The 21,238-nt window shown below is 28.9% G+C and overlaps 1 protein-coding gene across 4 annotated transcripts; it reads right to left on the minus strand.

Annotated features, from left to right (window-relative positions):
- Positions 1 to 870: 870 nt before the first annotated feature.
- On the minus strand, positions 871 to 21,046 carry LOC129965581 (arylsulfatase B-like). 4 transcript variants are annotated; one of them, XM_056079601.1, is made up of 11 exons: positions 20,829 to 21,046; positions 20,642 to 20,729; positions 19,651 to 19,810; positions 16,557 to 16,669; positions 12,426 to 12,536; positions 9,832 to 9,957; positions 8,316 to 8,442; positions 5,057 to 5,350; positions 4,400 to 4,767; positions 1,601 to 1,770; positions 871 to 1,454 (listed from the first exon to the last, which is right to left on the minus strand). In XM_056079601.1, the coding sequence occupies exons 1-10, from the start codon at positions 20,840 to 20,842 to the stop codon at positions 1,633 to 1,635; spliced, it is 1,539 nt and encodes a 512-aa protein (XP_055935576.1). In that variant the 5' UTR covers positions 20,843 to 21,046; the 3' UTR covers positions 871 to 1,454; positions 1,601 to 1,632. The 4 variants fall into 4 exon arrangements, with proteins under 4 accessions (XP_055935576.1, XP_055935574.1, XP_055935575.1 ...); XM_056079599.1 differs by having other exon boundaries at positions 871 to 1,770; XM_056079600.1 differs by lacking the exon at positions 16,557 to 16,669 and adding an exon at positions 19,009 to 19,121 and having other exon boundaries at positions 871 to 1,770.
- Between the last annotated feature and the right edge of the window lie 192 nt (positions 21,047 to 21,238).

The raw sequence follows: 21,238 nt of genomic DNA on the forward strand, positions 1-21,238 counted from the left end.
CTTTCAATTAATTTCGAATAACTTCACGTAGAATAATAACTGGTGAATAAAATTATTTTTTAAAAAATGTAATAAAAATGTTAACATTAACAAGCTAATTAAGTAAAAAAAGGATTAAAAAATTAATTTAGTTATATTAACGTCTTATAAGTTCGATTATTATTAGTTCTACAAGTTTTTTTTTTTTTTTTTTAGCTTTATTGAACCACGATTTTTAAAGTTTAGTTTAGTTATATTAATGTACCATTTTAAAGCAACACTAGAGCTATTTTCGGACAGCCCTCGTAATTGTGAGCTGCGATCAGATGACGAAGACGACACCTGAAGGTGCATTTATTGAAGTATATTATTTATTGAAGGGTGTATATTTCCATACTCTCCAGCAGAGAAGTTTCATTAAAGTTCAAAGTTCTCATTCCCTAGTAAATTTGAACTTCAAAATCAAATTTAGTCTTCAAATAAATTTAAACCGTCTAATAACTGATTCATAACATAGGAACACATATACATACAGTTAAGTGGCAAATATTAAACAGGATCTATGTCTTTCGCATCATAAATGACTAATATATAAAAGAAGCCGATTAAAAACAGTTGGTTAAGCAGGGCGTGTTACTTATGAATTAAATATCTTAAATTTGCAACTGTAGAAAATATCTGTAAATTTAATGAAATAGAATGCTGACTTATGTCGTTAATGAGTTGAAAATGAGACACTAAAATTTTTCGTTTAATGGATTAAAAAGTTATTTCAAAAATACAAAATTTTAAAAACGTATAGTAAATAATTTGTTTTAATGTATTTCAAAAGATTAAATTACATATGTGTGTGTGTGTGGAAGTCAAGAACAGCCACACAATTATTCACGTTCTTTTATTAGCCATTTTTTTCATCTTTTCAAAATCAGACTTTTCAAATAACTCAGTCAATAAAATACAAATAAAAAGTGCTAACAGGGATCAGATGTCTTCATCAATCATTTCGCCTTTGAACAGATGTGTGCATACAAAAGCGATGAGCATAAGAACCACATTTAACAATGATCTTGAATTATGGATCAGGAGTCTCGATTTATAGTGACGATGCATCCTGTCTCACAAAGCATCGCCAGATTACCAATAAATGATCTTTGAAAAATCGATTTGGATTCAGCCCTATGTGTAAATAGCTGCCTATGATTCGTTATTTTTTGCCTCTTTTTCATTTTTGGCTTTGAAATGTAACATTACATGCACCAGCCTTTTATTTTCATGGCGTCCTCTGAAGGATATTTGTAATTCCCTTTTCATTATCTCACTGAACGCAAAGCAGAGGTGTTATAGACACCCAATCAACATATTTCACTGGACAAAATAATATGTTATAGCATCATCTGCATACAGTTGCACTTGCCACCCATCATCAGATATCATTGTAGTATTTGGCACGCATCATGGATGGCAAATGGAACTCTCTATTAAAAAAAAAAACTATTGGTCTACGATATTTATCTATCAAAACACATAAATATTTTCCAAAAATATACATATGCTGCGTAATTACAGACAATACTTTCATCCAAAAATTAAACATCTCAATTATCAGCAGAATTAACATTACTTCTTAAACATTAAAGAAGAAAGCCAGAGTCATCAGATAGAGTAATCCATCCAGTTGATCCACTGGTAGTTGTGGTACTTAGGGTTACTTTTTGGATCCATCGGCTTGTTGCCGGGGGGGATGGCAGTAGCGTTGTACTCAGAGAGACGCTTCAGAAGCCCTTCGACGATCTGTAACAAGACATAAGATTATTGATGTCTGACGTCATCTATATACGCATATAAATGTTTCTTCTTCTTCTTTTTTCTATTTTCCTTTCTTTCATGCAACGAGAATATCAGTTCGTTTATTTGAGTTTTGATTTTATATCTTCTAAACCTAAAAACTGGAAAATGGCAGGGTATACAAGCGCTCTTACCTTTGCGAGTGAAATGAAATTACTTATTTTTTTGAATGACAATTAATTATTATTTCATCTCTTAAAACTATTTTAGCAGATGAATCTACTGAATGAAATGAAATTTCTATAAAGTCTTAAAATTCTTTTTCTAGATTATGTTCTTTTCATTTACTTTAAAATGATTTAAATTGCAAAAGGCTTTAAGAAAGCAGATTTTTTTATTGGTTATTGAAGGGACGGGTAAAACTTAACAAGAGAATCAACAATTTCGGAGTTGAAAAATATCATTTTAAAGAGTACTAGAAAGGTCTGACATTGCAGGAAGGAAAAGAAAAATGAAAATTCCAAGAAAAAACAAGCAAATAAATCCCAAGACCAAAGACTTAATTTAGGAATTAGTAAGAATTCAATCCCAAACAGCGGTAAGGAGAGCAGCTGAAACTCAGTCACTTTAAATTGTCATAAAATAAGTTATGATTCCATATGCTTGTTATTTTTTTCATGATTATTGCTTAATTTTTTGAACTATTACATGAAAAATTCGCATGTCCATATATTTTTGAAATGCACTTTTAGTTTAATTAAATTAAAAGTAAATATTAAAAAAGGAAATTTTTTTAAATGTGAGCATTTTTTTTGGTGGGCGGGAGGAGAGGATTTCACCTAAGCATGTGTTACATAAATTTACAATATTTTGCGAAAATTTATTTCAAAACTCTAGTTACAATTGTAAAAATAGCTAAATAATTTTAAATGCATTGATGGATGGGAGAGATAATTTCACATGTAACATCAAAAGGCACAAACTAACTCCAGAAGTAGAAATAAAAATATTCAAAAATACAAAAAAAAAAAAAAAAAAAAAAAAAAAAATGCAACGAAAGACCTACGAAAGAGGAATTTAAAATTGCCATAGTGAGGCTTGCATTTTTAGTTTTCCAGACTACAACATTGCCATCTCCGCCTCTTTCATTGAAAGCCATGCTGTACGGAGAGTTAATCACTCTTGATGGCTCGTAGAAATTTCATTAATATGCTAGTCTCATTAGTTTCAAGCTTCCAGCAATTGCGGTGACAATTATTTAACTACCCGCTATTTCTCAGCAGAAAGCGAGTACCTCCGATGCAGTTTTGAAGTACCTATGGAGCGTAGCATCATAGTTAAGAAAGTTTAAGGATCTATTACTTTTAAACCTTTTGAACGGGAGGTCTCAATTGCATACAGCCTGCTTTTATATAGCCTACTTATCCACAGAATGTATCATAGATCAGTTTTCACATCATGACGGCGTAATAACTCAGCAAGATCATTCTCAAATGAGTAAAGAAAGTGCAGTAGAAAGTTGCCAATTATTCCCGAAATTGGTCACCAATACTGACCATAAGAGAAAGTTATTGAGGGCTTCAAGATTATGCTTTTAAAGCATCCTCTAATTATGACATTATGTTCCATTTGGATACGACCTCTTTTTTTCAGGAATAAATGCTTTCGATATTTGAGGCAACTTCCTTCTTTTGAGCACAGGAATTTCTGTTATAGATTTACCAAAAAACTTTTGAGAATAACACTAATAAATGTGAAAGCAAACCAAATCGTAATGTTATTTTCTGTTTTTGAAAATGTAAAAAATAAAAGAATGAGCATTTAGCTCTTAATGGTCTCTAGTTCAGGTTGAGGCGGAGGGTGTATTGCATCCTCTATACGGTCGGCCCTGTTTAGATTTGGAGGAACATTTCAAATACGGCATTGACGATCCTACACAACGGAATAAAACTTTTTTTCAAGTAAAGCAGAAAATCTTCTTTTTTATACTTTCAATCATTTAAAAATGCAAATGATTTTTTAGTGAGCAACTATAGGAAATTTATCAGTAATGTAATCCTCGATTCTTTCTACGCTTTGATCAAGAACAGTCATGAAATTCTTTCGGTCAAAGGCCTTGATAATATGAAAAAGAGATAGACAGAGAGAAGGCATTGCTAACATGAAACTTGCTTCATTTCGTATTACCTAGTTTCTACCCTAATTTGAAATTTTAATTCGCATTTTTAATATCTCAATAAGATAAATAGACTAAAAAGATAAAAATATATTAAAAAACAAAGATATATTAATAAGATCTTTGAAATGGTGATCTCTTGGAGATAAACATTTCTCGTAGCTTTTGTTACTTTATTAATTCAACAAATTTAGGCGTTAAAAATCATTCCCTTAAATGTGGTAATAATGTCCTTATATGTGCAATAACAGAAATTCGGTACTTAATCAGTATAAGACACTCATGGCAAAGCTTTTGCATCGTGACAGCATGATCTGGCAATTTTGAGCCATATGTTTACACTCACATTTTAAGGGCAGTTACAAATAGAGATGAAGCACAAAGATGAGACAAATTTCAATATCAAACTCCCCGCATTCATATATGATCTATTTAAGGTATAATAAAAGAAAATTTTACCTCGGGGTAATCATTGGCCAAATTGTAAAATTCGCATGGGTCTTTGGTTACATTAAATAGGCATGGTTTCTTAGCGGGTTTGCAGTTGGTAGAAGCATTTGCAGGTTTCGGTGGACAGGAGACGCTCTCTTTGGAGCCCAAGCCCTCTTGTAGATTCGGATCTCTACCAGAGGGACCATACCATCCATCCCACTGTCCGTCATACACTGTCCCTTGCACGAGTTTCATGTCGCCTACTCGAAGAGCCGAAACTCGGTTGATGGGATCGATATTCAGGAGGACTTCCGATCTTGGAGAAGGGCGCTTTAACGACAGTGTACCCCAGAGATCAAAACCGTCTAATTTCCCAAGAGACTTGACATTGCCACCTGAAATGGAACACATATCGAAAGGTTACTTACTGGAGCAGCGACTGGGTATATTGAAGTAGTGCCAACTCTTTTAATGTCCTCTGTCGTATTGCGCCGCTCATTACTACCATTCACAGGAGTTATAACATCAGTATCACTCGCCGAAAAGCTTGTCAAAATGAAAATAACGAGAATTCGGGGGAAAAAAAAACAACAACAACAAAAAAAAAAAAAAAAAAAAAAACAAGCAGAATGCAAATTCAATTGAAGTCAAAGTTGAACAACTGATGCAGTCAAATGAACTTACCTGCAGCCCTGTACAAAGTAGGTAGCCAATCAGTAATATGCATCAAATCCCAGGAAGTTCTTTTTGGATTCTTTAGAAGAGGGCTCCAAATAAAAGATACACCCCTTACTCCACCTTCCCACAAGGTGGCTTTGACGCCTCGCAAAGGCCAGTTGGAGGCTGCATTGTCGTTAAAACCAGCGGCCGGTCCACCGTTGTCTGTGCTGAAAACAATGATGGAGTTGTTCAGCATGTTCTTCGTGTGCAAGCTTTTGATAATCTGACTAACAGAGTCATCCAGGGCAGACACCATAGCTATAGCGTAAAAAATGAATGAAAAAGTCAATACTAAATACAACAAAGCAATACTAAATTATCTCATTTGGATACATATACAAAAGTTAAAAAGATATTCAGTAAAATGAAACACGTATGGAAAAAAAAAGACAAATATTAAAAACAGCAATAGCGTCCAAATGGAAGTATTCAATACCTGTTATATGATTTTTCTAATATTTTTTTTAATTTAATATTTTTAAAAAATGACTAAAATTTGAGATTTTAATAATTTAGAGCCGAGAGAAACATTTTTTGGTGACCTCCGTTCACAAAATGTCTGCTTATCCCCTCCCCCCTTAATATCTGCTTATATTTTTACTAATAAATAAAGATAAATGCGTATGTGATAGTATTTTGCAGGCCAGGCTGTTTGATCTACAGTACTAACTTGGGCCCATATTCACATATTGGAGGGTAGGAACGTGTAAATATTTTTTTGGATTTTTAACTAGTTAAAAATTAAATTGAATTTTAGCGCTTTTCCGTGAATTATTTTTTAGAAAATATTATTACACAATTTTAAAATTAAAAAAAATTAATGATACTAATTTAATAGTCGTGCAAACTTCTGCTAAATTTTAGAATTTTTTTTAAAAAAAATTCTATTTTTTTATTAGATTAAATTGCTGTCCTGAATTTCAAGTTTTTATAATTTAATCAAATATTTTGTTGCATGTTTTTCTTTCATTGTTGAAAATTAGAGAAGAATTTGTTTAATATCTGCGGAGTTTACAAGACAAATAAAAAAGTGAAGTTATAGTAGCACATAAGTTAGAAGAGAGGTAAAACAGACTTTTGCGTTTTTCACAGCGGTATGATATCACGAGACTGGTTTCCATTGGAAAGGTTCATGCATATAACTTAAGGGAGGCAATAAAAAAAAAAAAAAAAGAAATACATGGTTATATGTCAAACAATTTGGTGGAATCTTGGATACGAAGTCATATCTGTAATGGTCAATGCAATTAATCCAGTTATTACGTATAATTAATGGTGGTTATTGATAATCACTAGCAGTTATACTTAAACATCAGTTTATTACATTTATCATAAGTCCCATGGGCAAGGGGGGGGGCACATCGTAAATAAGGTTTTTCCATCATGGTGGGTGGTTCTCGCCATCCTAGTGGGTACAAAAAATGTGGAGGTCAAGCTCTTCCCATCGATAACGGGACGCACTTCCTAAGGGAAGCGTTGTACCGTGGCTGGTGATGGCCCTTAGGACCCAGCCACAGTTCCGGCCATTGTTGCTATTGCTGCGGTCCGGTCATTCAGATTTTTCTATGTGCCTTTCTGCGGGTCGGAGTATCCAGTTTGTGGTTACATTTATTATAACATATCTAAACGATTTTTCTGAAATCAAATATAACCACAATTTTTTCTGAACCAACTGGTAAGAAAGATGAATATATATATGGGGGGGCTGGCACTCTGTAAGCCAGACCTTTTAATCTAGCGCTATCAAACTGGTAGATACATATCTTAAAAAATGGGAATGTCGGTGCGATTTTTAAAAAAAAATTTAATTAAAAAAATTAAGATGAATTTTAACGATTTTCTATGATAACCTGTAAAAATATTATTGCACAAAAATCAATTTTACACCATTTAGAAATTTTAAAAATTACTTTTTTAATGATATTGCAAGGCCAGATAAACCTGCCTTTTATTAATTTAGCAGTGGTTTTTTTCTCCAACAGGGTTGCTATTGAAATCTTAAAAGAAAAAAAAAACAAAACAAAAAAAAAAAAAAAAAACCGATGTGTTTTTCCTGTATGCATATTCAAGATACGAGGAAATATGGAAATAACACTCATGTGATAATAACGCACTATGGTTTTAAGGAGTGGAAAATGAAAGAAAAGTAGTAACAATTTAACATTATTCGAAATAACTGCATATTAAAAAAAATTATATTTACATACATAAAAAAACATTTTCTCTTTATTTATTAATTTAGCAAGACAATATTTATATATTAAGGGGAGGGGGATATATTATTTCTCAGTGAACATATGAGAAAATATTTCTGATATATCATTAAATGCATTAAAGAACGAAGGTGACACAACAAGTTTTAATGCCCATAAAAATTCAGCTTTAAGTAATTGCTCTTAAACTAAAAAATTCGAAATCACCTTATTTTCGGAAATTAAATTTGACATTTTCGGATTTGACGTGTCATCTTTTCCTCTATTTCTTTTAGATACAAAGTCCGCCATCGATGATGATTTTTTTTAACTGACACGCAGTCTGATATCTTTTCCTTTTTTGTAAGTGCCCTTTCCCCATATTACTTAGGATTATTATCTTGTTACAAAGACAGCAGAATGCAACAAATGAATTTTGTGGAACTTTTTGAACTTATTCATCAAAATCAGGATCGACTTTTTCTTATAGCAGCTCATTGTTTTAATAAAATTCTCCAATCTACTTTGAATATGCTCAATTTCTCAAATAATAAACAAACCATTCAATAAACTTAAGTATAGTAGATTAAACACCATTGACGATAAAAAATGAAATTATGTCATTAAAGAGATAATTTTTTTAAAAATTTCAGATAGTGTAAAATAATTTTTGAGTAATGATTTGTTCAAATATTATGGCAGAAAATCGCAAAATCTTTTAACCTTCAGAGCACCTCTTTAGAGGTAGTAGAAACTTTTTAATAGTGCAGAGAATCAGAGAAGGTGCTCTAAGAAATGGATTAGAGCACCTTGAAATTTCGTTAAACATATATGTATAAACAAACAAATGGATTATCAATTTATATAGAGATAAATATTAATAGATAGATAATTAACCAGAACGTTTTTGTTAACAATAGATCCTTCAAGGAAGTTTTTGGTACTTAATTTATTTACAAGCCAAACTGACTTTTACTCTATCATATGCTGCATTATGAAACTAATGTGCAGCAGAAAATGAAAAGCATTACCAGCATATATTCTCCTTTTTTTATCCTTGATATGGGAGAATCGTTTGATATAGTCAACTGGAGCTTGCAAAGGTGCATACATATTGGCACTGTGAACTGCTTGATGAGCAACATACAAAAAGAGGGGCTAAAGATTAAAAAAAAAAAAAAAAAAAAAAAGAAGAAGAGATATGCATTTATAAATTTATGATTTTCTAACACTATAAAAAAATCCCATTAAAACTAAGTGTTTGAAGTACAGAAAAAAATGTATCTAGTAATAGCTATGCTTCAATACATCTCCTTCACAACCACCCAATCTTCATTTATTAATAAAATGTAAATTTCTAAGAAAAAATGTAAATTAACTTTATTTTGTATTTTATTTTGCAATAAATGAAATCTTCATGTTTAAGTTTACAAAATATAAAACACTGGCCATATTTTTTCATATGTTTAAATTACAGTCAGTTAAAACAAATAGATACAGAAAAAATATTATGTATTTTTTAAAAACATAACAATACTTTTTATTTATTAAAGTAATATACAGTCAATTTTACTGAAGGTTTCAAAATATAATGAAGAGGATAATGCAAAACTAAATGTGGAACAAAATTTCGTTACTCTTACCCAAAAGATAAATTTTATACCAAGCAATTACCAACTAAAAGAGATGGCAAAATTAATAAACGCTCATTTTATTGAAAAAATCTTAGTGACTATAAAATAATTGATCATTATTATAATTTTTGAAAAATAAAACTCAAGAATTTTAGCTGATTCTACATATGTTATCATATAGCTTTCAGAAGGTTGGATATAAATAATTAATCAATTTTGCCTGTTACCTAAAAAACAATTGAATCTGTTTAACATCCTTTTTTTTTGTAGAATAATAAAAACTTGAACTAAATCTAAAAAAAATTTTTTTTTTTAATCTGAATTTCATTTACTTTACTTATTTAAGCAATTTTCAAAATTATTGGTCTCAAATGTTAACTTCCTACTTAATTTATGCTATTTCTCAAAAGTTAAGATTATTTTTAATTTGTACAATGGGAAAGCAAGTAGAAAATTGGAAAAAAATTGTGGGAAAAAACTGATTTACAAATGGTTAACAATTTTCAAGTAAAACATTTATTCTCATATTTCATAAATTTAGAATGAAATAAGAATATCTTTACTGCTATATTACAATAAGAAAACCATTGAATATAATATTTTTGAATCACTCTTTCTTGTCAAATATCAATAAAGGGAATTATGCTTCATTGGAATTTTCTTTCAGTTAAGACATCCATTAAATTTACAAATAAATAATAAAAACATTTTTTTGAATATCTATATTATACAACAATTATAAGAGCAATATCTATGAAACTTCATTTTTCAGTCATACAAGAAATGTAAAATTCAGATGCAGAATAATACTTCATTCATCTTATAAATAAATGAAAGCATAAAATATGTATTAAAAAGAAGAGACAATAAAGCATAATGAGTAAACTTTTATATATATATATTAAGTACTTACTTTTGAGGTATTATGATTTTGGATAATCTTTTCTGCATGGTTAGAGAACAAGAAGGTTGAATAATTCCCCACAATATTTTTAACAGACTTCATATTTTGATGGAAATCAAGTCCCCATAATTGACCCTGATAAAATAATGCAATTCAGATTTTTATCTTACAATTTTCATCTTGCAATATTTCTTATTAAACAAAAAACTGTAACAAAACTGCCTCAAAATTTTAATGCCTGAAAGTATAAAATCATCCATGCAGGCAATAAACATCCAAATTGACATTAAAATGATAGATGTATTACAGAAGTTAAGAAAGAAAAAACATATTGCATGAATCAAACTTCACTTGAATTAAAATTTAATTTTCAACACTTTTATAAATATGATTTTAAACAATATTTATGGAGTTCAATTTCATTTTTAATTTTTCATAAAACAAACTTACTAATTTATTTATTAATAAGATACAAATAAATAAAAAATACATAATTTTTTTAGTAAAACATACAACAAACAAACTTTTAATAAACTTGACAAATGCGATTACACTCTCAAACATTTTAAAATAAATTCTCAATTATATAAGATACATCTATATGATATTGCTGCGATGCAGTAACAAAAAGTTTCAGAACCTTTGTAGAGCAGTGGTCAAATGCAGCAGTAATGAGGATGCAGTGAAATAAATGACACTGCTGCATGAACAACAATTGTTATGATATGGTTTTTATGATCACATGTGAATGGTAGCCTAGAATTACAGCTATCCAGAACACCATAAACTGTAGCACAGAACAACGCTTTAAATAATATTCTGCAATCTTGATGAGGCACTATGCTTAGTTACATGAACCATATTCATACCAAAACAGTGGTGTCACGATTTGGACTCCACTAACTAAATAGACCATCATATTCTTTCAAAGAAAAATATTATCTTTTAAAGAGAGTTACTTAAATAAATACGTTTTTTAAAATAGTGAAAATTAAGTATTTATAATAAAGGCAAAAGGAAAAATTTTAATGATAAAAAAGAATTTATGAAAACAGTTCAAAGACTGAAAATATTCTCAATTTACAAATGTTTATGAATGAGATCAAGACATTTTAAGAGCTTCCTGAAAGAATGCTAAGTCCTTAACATGAAATTAAAGTTTTTAATTTCAATTAAAATTCAAGTTTTAGGATAAATTAGGGATAAATTAAAGTTTTTAATATTTTATGTTTCTTATTCAAACAATAAAATAAAGAAATAAATACATGAGCCATGAAAATATTTAATTTATAAAATTTTAATATTATTTTGAAAATTGTCTGTAGAGTGGTATGGTGAATGAAGTCCAACAAGCATGATAACAAAAACTGACACTGCACACAGTGCACTTGTAGAAATTAACAACAAAGGCAAACTGAACAATGCTCTAAATCAATTAATTCATTTAAAAATCTAGAGTTCACACAGCTCTCCGAATGGTATAGCATTACATGGAATCAGCCAGATATACGTCCCTAAGATATAGGGCCATAATTCTTGCATCCTCCAGAACATTCATTTTTGCCATCAAGATTTGGCAAGGGGGGGAGCAGTATTGCTAACTATTTAAGAATATCTACTAAGAATCTCTTTCCTACTATAAGATTAAAATGGCAGGTAAAAATATTTACAGATCAATAACAATATTTTAAGTATGAAATTGAAATGCATTTTTTTTATCTTCTGTCAATTACAGAATTCTAAATATTTTTATGAATAAAAAGTGTTTTGATAAAACAATGATTAATTAAAAAAAATATTGTTCAAATTTCATTCTCACTACATTAAAAAAAAAAATTAAAACTCAAAAATTATATATATATATTCTTAAAATTGAGCAATAAAATTGAGTACATTAAAGTTTACAACAACTTCCAAAAAAAAACTAAACTAACTCTTAAAACTAAATATGTATTTTTTTAAAAAAAATTACAGAAGAGTTCAATTTCAAGAATTGATATTTTCATTCTGATTAAAAAGCATTTATGAGTTTATATACGCACAAATAAATAAGTACATGAAAATTATAATTTTTAAGTAACTCATTTTTCATTACTTTCAGTGTTTTAAAAAACACATCCCCCAGCTAAAAATAAAATGATTTCAAAATTCTTTTAACACCTTTTAAGTAAAATATAAAGATAATATATTATAATAAGATTTTAAGAATAAATGTATGTATTTATTTATATAAACAATAGTCTGCAAATAGCATATAATTATATTTTTTATATTTCAAAACATACTAAAAAACTTTTAAAAGTACTTTATTGTAAGTCACACATTACAACAAAGTATCTCACACATACTTTGTTGTAATGTGTGAGATTTTCCTACAAGCAAAATCAATTTCATAATTTTTAAAAATGCATGCTGCTCAGTTAATACATGAGAAATCCAGAGAAACTTTACTAAAGCTTACACTTATAAATAAAGCTGCACAAAATAGGCAAGAATTTGGGAAAAATAGGAAGAATAAGAATTTTTCATTTACTTAGATAAAAAGTGATATTAAGCTCAACATTAAGCAGAAAACATTATTTCCTCTATAAGAGTCAACTTACCATTAATTGGGTGTGGTCAAAATAATCCTCTTTCCCACCCCAGTATCCATAATGAGAGTCAAAGCCTCGAAATGTAGGAGTATATTCTTTATGAAAGAAACCTAAATGCCACTTTGAAAGAAAAAAAAAAAATTATTTTTAACATAAAAGTGATAAATTAAATTTTCAATTAGAATTAAAAGAAAAGGCACTTGTTCATTTTGGGATACTAGTCAATTACTCCTATCATTATAAAAATATTAGTATTATTCTTATATTAATTTTGATCTTATTATAAAAAGTATTATTCCATATGAATGGCTTTCATCAGTTTAGCATGTTTATTGTAAATGAAAATAAACAAAATAATGATATATTTTTGGCATTCCTGAAGTGAAGGCAAATATGAATCTCCCTTTTTATTTTTATATTTTGAAGATGCAGAGTTATTAATTCAGTTATTACTTTCATGGCACTGAACTAATAGTTTCAATAATGAGTTTTTATCAGAAGTTTAGTTAATATCTTGTACAGTCTTCTATCACAAAATTAAATCTCTTACATCATAAACATATATTATGAATATTATAAATAAGAGCTACATAATTTAATAAAAAGACAATATAAACAAAAGGCAAATTGATTGGCATTTTAACACTAAATTGGGGATGTGCAAAATCAAAGAGAACTTCAAACATATCAAATAATGTTTAACTGATCCAAAACATTAATAATTTTAAGCTAATTATATAAAAAAATTTATGATTGTTATGATGCTTCATAAAAAAAGGTGTAGTGGTGTAAAAAGTACAAATAAAGAATAGTAACATAAAGAAAGCTGCAGATAATAATCTAAAAGTCTATAAGAGGTAACAATTTAAGAGTCAACTCTAGATAATGCATCTATAACTTTACATCAGTCCCAATTACAAAGTGAATATCTGTCAAAAAATGAGAAATGAAATTTAGATGTCTGAGTTGGCATGGGGAACTTTCTTCTGATTTTTTTCCCTTGAAAGCATAAATTAAAGGGTTTTTTTTTATCAGTACATACTGCAAATTCACAGCCTACAAGTATGTGTTTCAAGTTCTTAAATCAAACATAAATAAACAAATCTATCATTAGTAGACTCATTTTGTTGACTTTAAGAAAGTTTTAAGATAAAAATGCATTGGGATGCCAGTTTTCATTAAAAAGAGCTACTAATTTTGAAATTTGACGTATTGGTCCAAACATATAAAGTACACCAGGAATTGAATGCTTAAGAACGGTGAATCAGTAATGCAATTTTAACAATAGTAAATGATTTTTCAGCTTTAGGAATGAATACATAATAAAAAATGTACATTCTCCAAAATCTCCACAACTGAGTAATAGTATTTGGTCTAGGTAAGTTTTGAATAGCCTCTACTTAATCAGGCTGAGGAGAAAGACATTCACTGGAAACTTGAAAACCAAGAAATTTTAAATTATACACCCTGAATGCATATTTAAAAGATTTAATTGTTAAATTATAATAATCAAGTTTTTCATAAAGTGTACCCAGTTCTTCAACATTTGTAGATACAATTAATAAAAGCATAAGCTCCCTTCAAAACTTAAGGTACTTCGTTAATAAATCTTTGAAAAATGGTAATCACATTTCACAAATCAAATTACGTCTGAATGCTTCAGAAGAGAACAAATGAGGTACAAATAGTAATTTTAAAAATGTTTTTACAAGATCAAGACAAGAAAATATTTTTCTCCCATGCAGTTCAATAATGAAGTCAAGAATGTTAGTAAATGGATATTTATTTTTTAGCTTCAGCATTTAATATTCGAAAACAATTATCACCAATCATTGCATCCATTTTGGGGAATTATATTAGGCAGGAAAAGTTACTGTTGGATGGGCATATATTGGCTGAATCCAACATGTGCTGAAATTCCCTTTTGGCAATTTTTAACCCGTTAGGAGTCATGCAACAGAGTTGAGGAAAACAAGTAGTCAAAAAATATAAATATAGTGTACCACATTATATTTAATTGCTTAGTTTGCACAAGGCAGTTTTACAATTTTGTATAAATCATCCCTCCAAATTAAGAAAATTATTATTAGCAACAAGAATTTTCACAGAGAAAATATCAGAATTTTTAATATCACATTGACATTTTAGGTTAGTACAATTAGTAGATTACGATTTCTTAAACTAGAATTAAATGAAAATAATGGAAGAAATCAGCACCAATACATTGCAAATAAGCATTGCATTAGAAATAATAATAATAATAAAAAAATGGAATATATATATATATTTAAGCAAAGATCTAATGACATTATTTTTTGCTCATACATCTGAATTGGTGTACCATTTACTACAATGAAAGTTTGCACGGGAATAGATATTTTTTATTCTATTTGCAGAAAGGATAGAACAAACATGACCAATATGAATAAAGAAACAAAGATTGGTTTTCCAATCATGAATAAAAAAATGACAGGAAACCGAAGGCAGATGTTTAAGAAATCCTCCACTTTATTAATCATTCTTCCAAAGAAGTTAAGGAAATTTTGTAATGTTCGGACGATGTACCTTATATTTGTACCTTGTGCTATGTTTGTCAAATCATCTGCAAAGAGGCATTTACTGATTTTTTAGATAATTGAGGAAGATCAGTTATAAAAATAATATGCAATACAGGGCTAAGAACACTCTCCTAAGGCATGTTTTCCTGGATGGAATATTCCTGGGAAAATTCACAATAGACGTTTACTTTAACTTTCTTTTTCTTTAAAAATTTCTGAAAAGTCTGGATGATGGAATTAAGAAATTTAAGCTGGATGAATTTATAAATTAATTGATTATACCATATTTCGTCCAATGAGCTCTAGATGTCTAGAAAGACATTGCATGTAATAAACTTGTGAGTATATTCCAAAGAGATTATGTTAATTATCCTAAAGTGGTGGTAAACAGTTAAGTGTTTTTCTCTAAATGTAATTTGTTATGAAAGAATAATGCTGATGTACTTTTTACTTCTCTGTTTGAATTCTCTTGAGAGCTGAATAGGCTGATAAATTAATAGTTTTGTGGGATTTGTTTTTTTTTTCTTTTATCCCCCCAAGCTTGGGGAGTAGAATGAAGAAACAATTGTTAAAAATCTTCAATATGAAACAGGCAATAATTGGTTTGAGAGCATTTATTGGAATTTTATCGATTTGATGTTTTGCAAATAAGCTTTTTAATAATTTTGTCTATTTCAGCAATGTAACCAGTATAATTAAGCAAAGTTGCAAGAGCTAGAATAATTTAACTTATACCATATCTTGAAATGTTAAAAATTACAAGTGTTACAATTAAGGTGTAAAATTATTATATAGGGTGTTTCAAAAGAAAAAATTGCAATAACTCTTATTTATAGTGAGATTTAAAATTTAAGATTTCATTTTTTTTCTGCATTTATCTAATTTTTTAAAAAAATTTCTATATTCAGAAGTTTTATGTATTTTATTAGAAAAAGAATTAGAAGAATTTTTCAGAAGTATTAGGTATTTATGTCAGAAGAAGAATCTTTTAAGAAAGTTTTCATTAAAGAATGTTATGGATATTAAATTTATCAATACAAAATTTTTAAAAGTTAACATACTGGATAATATAATTTATTAGTACTTTTAATAACTGGTCATTCTTATTAATGCTGGTCTCATTAAAAATAATGTTTTTAGTTTTTTTTTCTTTTTTCCTGGAAATAGTTTGTTTCCATTGAAATTGTCAGGGAAAACAACAACTAATTGCACATTTTAACAGTAGACAGACAAAGAAATCATATTTGATAAGCAACAAATATTCTTCTTTTCCATTTGTTATAACCAGCATAAGTACCTACTGGTTAATGATTTCATATTTAAAAATTTTGTATCTATATAATGCTAGAAAGATAAGACAAGGTTAAACAAATATAGGGGGGAAAAAAGAGCTTTAACTGGATAGTTAAGCTGCATAAATTTAACCATAGTTTACAAACGTTAGACCTATTAGAAATAAGATTGTCAATTTGGCTGTAGTAAAACTGTTAAGAAATAATATTAAATATCGCCAGAATAGAGACAAAAGACAAGGGACAAAATTTATTACTAAAAAGAGTTAAAAAAAAATTGATGGTAGTACCTTCCCAACAGCATGTGTAGCATAACCTAATTTTTTCAAATGCTGAGGCAGAAGTGAATGAGCTAAAGGCAAGCCCCAAGGTTGATCAACAAAAATAACATCATGCTGAGTTCCTATTAAAAGTTAAAAGGAAGTTCAGCAATGTGATAGAAATTCATGAGCACAAACATATGCTTCTGTGTGCATTAAGAGGAAATATGTTTTGAGATGAAAAAAAATGGCATATTTATGGCAATTAATATTATGTTTATTGAAGACCATATTATAAAATGAAATCAATTTTAAAGAGTAAAAAGTCAATCCATTGAAAATAGTTGCAAAAAAGAACTTAATTACCCTGAGTTAAAAAATGCAAAAGACGTACAACGTTTTTTAGGTTTAATGGGATACTTTAGAAAGTTTATCTTCTCATCTCTACTATAGCAAAATCCCTTAGTAATCTGCTTTGTAAGGACACTCTCTTTCAATTCCAAGTTCAGTAAAAAACTGAATTTTTGGTCTTAAAGCAAAATGCAGTTTAAAGCAAAATACTGAAAAATCTGTGTTAAGCATTTTTAATCAAGGCACTTCTATAGCAATTCATACAGATGCGTCAAATGATGGCTTGGGGGAAGTCCTACTACAAAAAGAATCGAAAGCAGACATCAGATTTCATTCAGTATATTATATGTCCAAGAAAATGTCTGCCAATGAAAGAAAATACACTAGGTATGAACTGGAGGTATTCGCTCTTGTAGAAGCTCTTAAAAAATTCCGCATCTACATCCTTGGATCATACTTTAAAATTATCATCGATTGTAATGCATTTGTTAAAACGTTAAATGGAAAAGAAAGGAATTCTCGCATTACATGATGGGCATTATATTTTCAGGTTTTTGACTAGACATAGAGCTTCAAACAGGTTCAAAGATGACTCATGTCGAAGCTATCAGCTAGAGCCCATGCAACATGATCATTCAAGACTATCAGTCTTCAAATTTTCAAAGCTCAACAAACAGATGAGCATATTACAGCTATAAAAACTTTGCCGGCGTCCTGGCACAGGGGTAGCGCGTCTTCACTGTGATCTGGGCGTCCCGGTTCAGGTATGGTTGTTCTTCTTCTGTGTTCTAGCTGTGAGGTGTGTGAATGTGCCTCCCTGTAAAAAGGGGTTGTGCAAGGAAAGTGACGCATGAAGCAGCTAAGTCGTTCTCTTGGCCCCAGTTGGCGCTATTGAAAAAACAAGAGATGCTCACACGGTTTAAATCACTGACAGATAACTGTCAGTGGGCTTGTAAAGTGCTATAAGTCATAACAACATAAAAACTTTACTTCAAACTGCATCTTATGAATTACATTGTCAAAACCTTTTTACATAAAAACATAGACAGAATCAATTTATTAGTAGAATCAGACAATATGCAGATCAACATAATTAAAACAAGCCATTAAACAAATCCATTTTGCAGTAAAATACATGCAGGAATTGTTAAACAAAGAATTCTTTATTCCAAACTTGAAGGAAAAAATTGAACAGTATATCCATAACTTTCTAATTAACAGAAAGCGTGGCAAATTAGACGAACTTTGCATCCACTTGACAAAGACGACACTCCCCTTCATACATAACCATACTGGCCACTTGGATCTTATCCCTAGCATTTCTAAGAAATATAAGCATAATCTGGCAATTATCGAATCCTTTATGAAATTTGTGTGGCCATCTAGTTATGATTACATCGATAAAAATATTACCAAAGGCTAAAAAATTCAGATATAATGCTATTGAACTTAAACAATGTTAACTTAAATATCATTTCATTATACATATTTGAATTAATGGTATATTATTATATTTAGTTAATTCTTTTAAAAAGCAGTAATAATTTTTTTTTAAAACATTGATGTAAAATTCAGTGTTTCTTACTTGGTTGTAATGGCAATAAGTAGCCAATAAATTTTTCCCTACAATTAACATTTCATATGTGAGCAAGATTTTCAACAATTTTGATATTGCCGTGTGCAAATCCGGTTTTCTTATAAATTCCTTCAAAGTCACAAAATATAAGTTCATTACTTTCTACTAGCAATTAAGATTGCAGTCTCCCGTCTGCAAAGTGTTAAATTGAGTTGTTAATGATTATAATCTTAGCAGAATATTCTGATACTAAACTATATGAATAAATAAATACATGCCTGAGATATATGTTGGTATAAGCATATCCATACAGTTACTTTTCTTCAACGAAACCAAAATATTGTATAGATTTATTATTGCTGTATTTATTTAAAATTTGTAATTCTGGACTAAAATTGACTTCCTCATTTTTTTTTCTTAATTTACTGTTATACATATAATTAAAGAGACTTATTTATTCCAAGTATATATTAAAAGTTTTTACATCACACAACTGCAAATAAACTAATATATTCTAGTAATAATAATAATAAAAGAGTGATATTGATGACTAACCTTTCCTACAGCATGTGTCACATAATTTAACTTCTGAAACCATAAGGACATTAATTTGTGTTTTAGAGGTAACCCATAAGGACTAGAAGATGCTATAGGACCATGTTGAAGGCCTAGAAGATAGTGATCAAAATCTGAACGAAATTTTTATTAATCTTCAAAGCCTCTTAGGAAAGAGCATAATGTTGAAGAAATGAATGCATGTTTATTAAAGACATTCAAAGTTATATTTTTCAAATTATAAAATAATTGGTTATCAACAGAAAGAGGAACAAAATAGTTTCAAAAAATGAAAGTAGAAAAGAAACATTAAGTTGATATAATTTTTATTATTGCATGTACTTTTTTGTTAACTATCTGGAATAAACCATTCTCTCTCTCCCCTTTATAAAAGAGAATAAATATATTTATTCCATCCATAATGACTTTAGAACATGACATTCATCAACATAGGATTTTTATAAAGAACTTTTTTATTTAGAAGTAAAATAAGAAAATGAGCTTCATATAGAATGTATAGCAATTATTGTCTCCTTTTTGTACTTACTCTTAATAAAAATTAATCGTTTATTAAGTTATTTAAACCACTGTTCATAAAAATTATAATCAAGTAAGAAGAGTGAAAATTTTTATAATTCTAACCTGTGTGTATAGGGTAAAGGCCAGTCATTAGAGCTCCCCTGGATGGAGAGCAAACAGGACAAACATAATAATTGTTTAGAATGATTCCATCCTTAGCTAAGGCATCAAGGTTTGGAGTTGGAATTTGTGAAGAGCCATGAAAACTGAGATCATTAAAGCCCTGAAAAGAAAGACAGAAAAGGCACCTTTATAGAATGACCCAAATAAAAAAAAAGTAATAATAATAAAATAGATACTTGTCCATTTATATTAAATTTTCAATTCATCCTGCAGTATTAGAGGAGAAAGAAAAACCCTTTAAAATAATACCAATATCAGGCAGGGGGTGGGAAATATTCACTTCTTTTCTATTTTGTAATTACTGAAATAAATCTTTAAATTTAATCAGGACAGCATAATAAAATTTTAATAAAGATTTCAGAAATTTCAATTTTTTTGTACAGATCTATCAAAATAATACATTAAAAATGAAAGTAAATCCACTAAATTAAAAAAAAATAGTTTAAATTAAATTAATATATTTAAAAAAACATATGTATTTGCAATATTAGTTTCAGGGAAATAAAATTTTTCATTTATTTATTTCTAAAATGATTATTTTAACCCAAACCATGAAATAACTGAATTTTTAGAAAGTGTTCTTCAAATGAGGTCATTTTATTCAATTAGAATGAAAGATATCTAAGGAAGTCTAAAGTGCAATCATCATTAAGGCAAAACTCATGTTCCATTTTTTAAAACAAAAATGTCCTCTGCTCAGTCATGACAATAGTGTTGTAATAAATCGTTTAAAACGCTTCTGAGAGTTCCCGAATTTTCTAAAAACTACCAAAATTAATTTCCAAATTAGATTTTTCAACTTTTTAAATTAACAATTCATGCTGCTTATACTTTAAAAAAAGGGGGGGGAGGGAGTGAATGAGTACACAGTTTTATATACCAACGAGTACGAATTTTGGAAAAATAATACGAAATAAATGAAAGCTCTTACTAAATCATCCGCAATAAGAATGATGATATTTGGTCTTCCAAATGCGGACAAACACAATACAAGAATGATTAACAACTTCAGCTGATTTCTGACAAAAGAAAAAATAATAATACGCATTAATAAAATATAAATATTAACTTTATTAATAAACATTTAAAAAAATGATATTTTTCTCAAAGAATCCTACTTAATCAATGTCATATCAAACTCTTAATTGATGATCGGCGTTTGAATATATGTTTGTTTTTCAGTTACTCTGCGTCATATAGAAGAAATATTTTTGAGATTGCAAAGAAGTCTAAAGTTGGGATATAAATTTTTTAATCTTATAAATATGTTTCCAGTAGTTTAACGTAACAGTGGTATTCAGAGGCGGTTCATTATAGTTCTTGATAATCTGCGAGATAGTAGTATACCAAATTTTAATTCAAAACACAAGGAGAGATTAATCTGCTTTCACCAGCAATGTCTTTAAATAACCAAATTTGATATTAGATTAATGTATAATAATATTAATTTTACGTATTTAAAAAGTAATATAATTTTGAAAAGCTTGAAGAATTCTGTAATTTAATTTAATTCTTTTCTTTATTGAAG

The sequence above is a fragment of the Argiope bruennichi genome, chromosome 4 (assembly GCF_947563725.1).
Source record: "Argiope bruennichi chromosome 4, qqArgBrue1.1, whole genome shotgun sequence".
NCBI lineage: Eukaryota > Metazoa > Arthropoda > Arachnida > Araneae > Araneidae > Argiope > Argiope bruennichi.

What these genes read in the sequence shown, in the direction of transcription:
- LOC129965581 (XM_056079601.1), bottom strand. An exon ending in TACTTTGTACAGGGCTGCAG is followed by an intron (nt 4,768 to 5,056) that starts GTAAGTTCATTT and finishes GTTCCATTTCAG; the next exon opens with GTGGCAATGTCAAGTCTCTT. An exon ending in TGGCCAATGATTACCCCGAG is followed by an intron (nt 1,771 to 4,399) that starts GTAAAATTTTCT and finishes GTCTTGTTACAG; the next exon opens with ATCGTCGAAGGGCTTCTGAA.